Here is a 7582-nt window from a genome sequence, read left to right as displayed (position 1 = left end):
CAGTAAATAAATCATAATTGCAAAAGTTACAGGCTTAATTAAATGACAAAATACCCAAGAACTACTTTCAAGGCAATTATCGGTGGCTTGCGCGAAGCATATGGCTAATAAACAATCATAAATTGCCAAAATTATGGCTTAATGAAAGATAGTAATGCAATGTCGTAACATCTGAAAATTACTTTAAAGCAAAAACATCATCGGCATCTCACCAGTAGCCTATGGTTGGTAAACAGTTCATGAATTGCAAAACCTAATGCCTAATGAAAAGGTGTAACATACGCCGATTACTTTATAATGGAATGCGGCAACATCCGAGAATTACTTTTAAGGCAAAACTATTATCTACAGCTCACTAGTATATTAAGGCATAAAAGAGTTCATAAATTGCAAAGGTTATGGCCTAATGAAAAGCCTAACATACACCAATTATTTTATAAAATAGAGTGCCTAGACCAATTACTTTATAATGGAGTGTCGTAACACTTGCAAATTACTTTTAAAAACAAAACTATTATCGGCGGCTCGCTATTAGTTTATAGCCGGAAAACAATTCATAAATTGTCAAAGTTATGGCCTAATGAAAATGCATAACATACAATTTATTTTTATAATGGGAAGTTGTAACATCCGAGAATTACTTTAATGCAAAACTGTTATCGACGCCACCAGAGACCTAACCGGTAAACAAACCATCAATGCAAATGGCGTCGTTTACTGAGGGTTCGATGATGACTGAATCAATGTAAAACAAAATAAGAAAAAACTCATCTTGAAAGATTTCAGCTTGAAGGCTAAAATATATGTGCTCCAATGGTTGAATTAAAGAATCCTCCATCAGAATCTGGTAAAGTAACTGGAAAATAATGAAAAAAACTACCACCAGACCAGGTGTTGTCACCACAGATGGCAGGAAATGAATGAGAATTGTTTGCTAGGTCGTTCCAATATTTCGTTAGTGGGACGGACTGATCACCTACACAAACTATATTGAAGCACTACCTGCGAAATTTTTAATCTAAGCTGCCATTAAAGTGGAAACTATAGCTATGTAATTACTTGGTAAGTTCCTTATGTAAATATTAAAATTGTATAAAAATATGTTATTTGATTTTGGCTTTGTCAAAATGTTCATATAAAGGTATATTATGCATGAAGTTATATGAAGGCAACCATTGTCAAATAATTTCATCTGATATTTTATGAGAACCTCCATAGGAATTGTCAAGGCTTTTTAAAGTGATTCGTATTGATGGGTCAAGGATGTCTTCATTGACTTGCAAATGAATGTTGCAGCTTTTGAAAGCTGTGCTTTCAATGATTCTCTCAAAACTATGGACTTGAAGATTCTGGAGAACCTTGGAGGAATTAGTACAAGTTGAAACAAAGACCTACACCTCAAAGGAAATAGAAAAAACAGGAAACCAGGATTATGTAGGGAACCCTAACTACTTTCTGAATTGTCAAAGGGCTTAGAACATAATGGGGAATTGGGGAAACATAAAATATACCTTCTACTGGCCACTGTAACAGCTTTTTGAATTGTCAAAAGGGCTTAGAACATCATGGGATAATTGGGAAACAAAAATACCTTACATTGTGTTGAACTTCAGACTAAGTGCATAGCCACTCCCATGAAATGGGGTGGGGTGGGGGCTGGCCAAAGTTAAGTTAAGTATACCTTAGTTTTACCAGACCACTGAGCTGGTTAACAGCTCTCCTAGGGCTGGCCCGAAGGATTAGACTTATTTTTACGTGGCTAAGAACCAATTGGTTACTTAGCAATGGGACCTACAGCTTATTGTGGAATCCGAACCACATTATAGCGAAAATGAATTTCTATCACCAGAAATAAATTCCTCTAACTCTTCATCAGCCGGCCCCGGAATTGAACTCTGGCCCATCGAATGACAGTCTGAAGCTCAACCGGTTCGGCCAACAAAGGGCTGGGGGCTGGCCAAACAAGAGCAACTTTGCATTTTCCATGTTGGTAGGTCTATTTATGCATGCATATTGATGTGCATAGATAATTTAAGTCCATTCTTCTAATAAAAAGTGTCAATGCAGGTAGCTAATAAAAATCAGTTCTTATTGAAGAACTTCACTACACTTACCCTGGCTTACCCCAACAACGCTGTGACATACCAGTTTTTCTCTAACCGCCTCCATAGCAAGACGGCGCTACTGTCTTTCTAGCCAAGTAGCAGGTTGTTTTAGCACTTCCTGCCCTTTTATACTTTGGTGTTCTGGTTTTTCATTCTCTTTTTGTTTGTGTGTTTTTCTGTGTGATATTGTGTTATCTGTGTGTATTTTGCATTCCTATAAATGCAAACCCATAAATCATCTAAGCAATCCAGGCCTCGAGAAGATGTCCAGGAGTTGGTAACTACCCTTGTTCTCATTTTTTGAACGCCTTGGATACAGACCCCCCCGTTCCACTTGTAGCAGATGCAGATCTAACAGTTGTAATATAAGTAATCCCTATTCCAAGTTTTGTTTTTGGTCTCCTGAGCAATGGAAGAAATTTGGTAAGAAGAAGAGATATGAGGAAATTGGCGGCTCCATCTTAGGAAGGCTTCTCACCCCCCAGTTTGGCAGATGCATCTACTCCTCCATCTATCTCTTCCTTGCCAAAATCTCTTCTTGTTGCATCTTCTTCTCCGGAAGATTTAACTCCCTCTCATTCATCTATTGCTTCGTCTTTAGATGTTTCAAGAAGGGATTCAGGTCGTCTTGTAATTGATGTTGTTGCCCTTGCCCTCTCCAGGGAGGTGAGGAGCGTCCCCCATGAGGGAGGAGGCAGCTCCCTCTTGTACTGCTTTTCAGGGGTGGATGTGCAGAAGTTTTGTGAGTGTTGCGGGTATTTAGGCCTACCCGGGGTACCAACTTTTGGTTGGCCTATTGTCCCACTGCTTGTCTTCCGCCATGACAGTTTCCAGAGTTACAGTTTCTGTGACGTCACCTCAACTGTCATCGGCCCTCCCCGCAACCTTACACTGTGCCGTCTCCATCCGTGTCATTTCCATTTACTTCCATCCGCAGACCTTATATGTCTGCTCCCTCCAACTCGCTCATTCAGGCTCTCTTTGACAGAGTCAAAGGTGTTTTTCTAAAGAAGTATGACTGTACTGAGTTGCTAAAATTGAAGAAGAGAAATTGTAGATCATCTTCCTCATCTTCGTCTACAGCTTCTTCCTCTTCTTCTTAATCATCCATTCCATCCATCCCTGTCAAGACGTTGGAGGAGGAGGGACTTCATAGCTCCTCCACGCAAGAAGATTCGCAGCCCTCATCAGTTTCTCACTCCTCTTCAGCAGCTGATCCTTGTTCGTCCAAACGTGTCCATGTCGAACCCGCTGCTGATGCAAGCCTTCTTGCTTCTTCGCATAGCTGTGCTTCCTTCAAGGCACACAGCCGTGTTTCTTCTGCCTTATCCGACATACCTCACTCAGTTCCTGACTTCATGCTGCAGTACAGACATCCAGAGAAGCGCACTCTAAGAACCTCAAATCAACAGATCGAACTTCTCCACAGGAGGTTTCTGTGATCTCGTCTTCACCTACTCATCCTGTTCAAGGAACGAGTGTTTTCCAAGGCCATAGGAAGGACAATAAGGCTCCCATCAAGAAGTCACTTGTGAAGGAACGCTCTCGGGATCGGGACCATTCTCCTTGTAGATCTCATAGTCGTCGCCCTTGATCACAAGGCCATGTCTCTTCTGCACGTGTTGAGAGTCCTACATGATCGCATAACCACCCACAGCCTTCTTCGCCCCGTTGTTATTCTCACTCATGTTCTCCCAGAAGGGACCGTGATCCGTGCTCTTGATCACGCAGCCATGACCATTCTTCCCATAACAAGAGCTCTGCGTGGTCACGTAACCAATCACAGCATTCATCTCCTCATCGTAGTTCTTGTTCCTGTTCTCACAGACAGGATCAGGATCAGGACACGTTCCTTCTCGTTCTGCAGATCTTCAGGCCCCCAAGAAAGTCCTAGGCTCTAAGCAAGCCTGTGCTTCAGTGCTGAAATGACAAATTTGTTAGTAATTTGTATTTTTGTACAAGTAACTTACCCGGCAGATATATACTTACCTATAGTCTCCGACGTTCCTGACAGAATTTCAAATTTCACGGCACACGCGACAGGTAGGTCAGGTGATGTACCTTTCCCGCCGCTGGGTGGCGGGAATAGGAACCATTCCGTTTTCTAATCAGATTTTCTCTGTCGCTGGTTCCGCAACATCTGTTGTTGGTTCCTCCTGCTTTGATTTTTTTAGCGCTAAGGATTTATTTTGGTTGACCTTTGGTAGCGTGTTGGATCTTTGGCAGCATACGCTTTTGTGGATTGTTTTTTGAATTTTGGCTTAGGATTTTTCTTAAAGATGTCTGGAAATGAATGGTGCACCTGTGTTTTGTTATGTCTGTGTTAGACCAGTGTAGGGAGACTACACAGAAAGCTTGATGAGCCTCACACTGCCTGTATCAGTCTCAGGAGATGACTGTTGCATTGATAATACTTGTACGGAATGTGAGAATCTGACTGAACAAGAATGGAAGGCTTTGAGTGCATATGTACGTAAGCTGGAGAAGGATAGAGCTAGGAAGGCTTCTTCTAGGAGCTCTAGTAGGTCTCGCTCTAAGGAGGTGGAAGTAGACCCTAATATTCTTGTAGATTCTCCTGTCACTCCTCTTGTTTCAGCACCTTCACCCTTCATCGAACCTGCGGATTCGTAGGTCTGAGATGGCTGCCATGAAACCCACGATCTGTAGAACACGTCTCAACTATGCTATGGAGGGGATAAGAGGTAAGTGACAGTGATTTGTGTAGTGTCCCAGTGTAGTGGAGAGCTCTGACCCGGCTCCGCATCGCTCCTAGGCCTAGACCTCTTCCAGGCTCCAGGACCAGTGGAGGAGGAATATGGGCAGCCGCAAAGAGAAGTGAAGCATTCCCCAACGGTCAGGCGTCCCGCCGGCTGAGTTCCTGTTAGCGTCCCAGACTGCCTCGGATCGCCACAGAAAGGATCGGAGGAAGTATTTTCTTCGGCCGTTTTCTCCCAGGCGCGGTTGGGTTCGGCTGAGGTCGTGTCCTTCGAGGACCTGGAAGGGCCTGAAGGAACACTGTGGATTCCAGCCCAGAACGCTTTCCAGAGAGTTCTCCTGTTGTCAAGAAGAGAGCCCGAAGATCCCCCTCTTCATCTTCAGGAGTTCAGGAGTCTACTAAGCAGATCCTGGTCGGCCTCCAAGCTCAGCTTTCTGCTCTTGCTGGCTCTTTGACTAAGAGCTCTTCTCGCAGGAAGGATGTTTCTCTTCCCATCAAGTCCTCCAAGAAGCATCCTTCTCCCAGCAGGCCCTCTTCTTCAGTTAAGCGCCCTTCCGTCTGCAGGCGCTCTTCTCCTGAACTCGCTTCTCCTGCTAGGATTCCATCATTGTTGAGGCGCTCTTCTCCCGTTAAGCGCCCCTCCAGTAGCAGGCGCTCTTCTCTTCGTAGGCGCTCCTCTCCTTGCAGGCGCTTCTCTTCTAGGCGCTCTTCCTCGGAGGATAGCGCCTCTCCTACCAGGCGCTCGCTTCATCGTCGTCGTTCTTCTCCTGTTAGAGAGCGCCTCTCACCTGACAAGCGCTCTTCTCACTTCAAGCCCCGTACTTCAGAGCATAGAAGCGCCTCCCCAGCCAAGCTCCCTTCTGGTAGTAGGCGCCTCTCTCCTAGTAGGAGCTCGCTGTTGGATAGAAGCTCTTCTCCTGTCAGGCGCCAGACTTCTAGCAGACGCCTCTCCCCTGACAGGCGCTCTTCAGTGGTCAGAAGCTCCTCTCCTTCTAGGCGCTCTTCTCCTGTCAAGTGCCCCTCTTCGTCCAAACGTTCTCCTCCTCCTGCTGGTCTGGAAGTTTTGTCGGAGGATGAATCCCCCAAGGATGTTAGTATTTCTGACTACAAGAGGTTGGCCGCTTTACTCGTCCAAGAGTTTGGAGAATCTCTTAAGCCTGCTTCTCCTCCTTCTCCTGGCTCTATGCTTTCGAGCACGAAGACCTCTAGATCCTCCTCTATGGTAAAGATGCGCCTGACGATCTCCATGAAGAAGGCTTTTAAGGGCTTCGGGGAGTGGCTTCAGTCTAAGAAGGATGCTGGCAAGACTGTTTTCTCCTTGCCTCCTTCCAGACTCTCTGGCAGAGCTGGAATTTGGTATGAGACCAAAGAACCGATGGGGTTGGCTCTCCCCTCATCGGCTGGATCGGACTTTTCTTCCTTGGTCGACTCTTCAAGAAGGCTCTCTCTCAATTCGGCCAAGGCTTCTTGGGGTATGTGCGAACTGGACCATTTCCTCAAGGGCCTTTTTCGTATCCTGGAAGTCTTCAACTTCATGGACTGGTCTCTTGGGGCCTTAGCTAAGAGGACTCTGGATTCGGACTTCATTAGTATGGAAGACCTCAGCAGCGTTTTGTCTTGCTGAACAGGGGCGGTCAGGGGCGGCTCTACTGAGATCGCTTCCCTTTTTGGAGCTGGGTTGCTGAAGAAGAGGTCCGTCTTCAGCTCCTATTTGTCCAAGTCGGTACCTCCTCTCCAGAGGTCCTCCCTCCTGTACGCTCCTCTTTCGAGCCATCTGTTCCCCCAGGAGACAGTCAAGGAGATTTCTAGGTCCTTGTCGGAGAAGGCGTCCCAAGACCTTCTCGCACAATCCTCGAAAAGGATGAGACCCGCAGCGCCTATTGTGAAGAAGGAGAAGGCGCCCTTTCAGGAGCCCTTTCGAGGTGCAAGATCTTTTAGAAGGCGCAGACCAGAGAGAAGAGGAAGACCTTCAGGACTCCCGGTCAGGAAGTCAAAGTGATACTCAAGTCCTCCAGACGACAGTGGGTGCCAGACTGCTGAACTTTGCCGAGGTCTGGGCACAGAGAGGGGCGGACGACTGGTCCCTCTCAATTCTGAGAAAAGGCTATCTCATCCCCTTCAGGGAGAGACCTCCCTTGACAACAACTCCAAGGAGTTATCGGCAGAATACAAGGACTGGTAGAACCCAAGGCCCTTCTGCTAGCTGTGGACCAAATGCTGGAAAGCAACCATAGAACGGTTCAGATCTCCATTCCCCCGGGGTTTCTGGCTCGGCTTTTTCTGGTGCTGAAAACTTCGGGGGGTTGGAGACCGGTTCTGGACGTAAGCGCCCTGAACTTCTTTGTCATCAAGAAGTTCTCGATGGAGACGACATCTTCAGTTCTGTCGGCGCTTCGTCCAGGAGATTGGATGGTGTCCCTGGACCTTCAGGACGCCTACTTCCACATACCCATCCATCCCTCCTCCAGAAAGTACCTCAGGTTCATGGTGGCTGGAAGACCTTTTCAGTTCAGGGCTCTGTGCTTCGGACTTTCGACAGCCCCCCAAGTATTCACGAGCATTCTGAAAAATGTGGCTCATTGGCTACATTTAGAGGGGGTAAGGATCTCCTTGTATCTCGACGATTGGCTGATTCGCGCCCATTCGAGAGACCGTTGTCTGGAGGACTTATCACTCACCCTAAAATTGATTCAGTCCCTAGGACTTTTAGTAAACCTCGAGAAGTCCCAGATGATTCCTCAGCAGAGAATTGTCTACCTGG

General features: G+C 46.2%; 1 protein-coding gene across 1 annotated transcript; it reads left to right on the top strand.

Annotated features, from left to right (window-relative positions):
* The first annotated feature begins 4463 nt into the window (after nucleotides 1-4463).
* LOC136834656 (serine/arginine repetitive matrix protein 1-like) lies at nucleotides 4464-6445 on the top strand. Its single transcript, XM_067097242.1, has 2 exons — nucleotides 4464-4732; nucleotides 5134-6445. The coding sequence occupies exons 1-2, from the start codon at nucleotides 4464-4466 to the stop codon at nucleotides 6443-6445; spliced, it is 1581 nt and encodes a 526-aa protein (XP_066953343.1).
* The last annotated feature ends 1137 nt before the right edge of the window (nucleotides 6446-7582 follow it).

The sequence above is a fragment of the Macrobrachium rosenbergii genome, chromosome 54 (assembly GCF_040412425.1).
Source record: "Macrobrachium rosenbergii isolate ZJJX-2024 chromosome 54, ASM4041242v1, whole genome shotgun sequence".
NCBI classification, from domain to species: Eukaryota; Metazoa; Arthropoda; class Malacostraca; order Decapoda; family Palaemonidae; genus Macrobrachium; species Macrobrachium rosenbergii.
This window is presented reverse-complemented; position numbering and strand designations above follow the sequence as displayed.

What these genes read in the sequence shown, in the direction of transcription:
- LOC136834656 (XM_067097242.1), top strand. Translation starts at nt 4,464, where the DNA reads ATGAGCCTCACACTGCCTGTATCAGTCTCAGGAGATGACTGTTGCATT. An exon ending in TTCATCGAACCTGCGGATTC is followed by an intron (nt 4,733 to 5,133) that starts GTAGGTCTGAGA and finishes TGTGGATTCCAG; the next exon opens with CCCAGAACGCTTTCCAGAGA.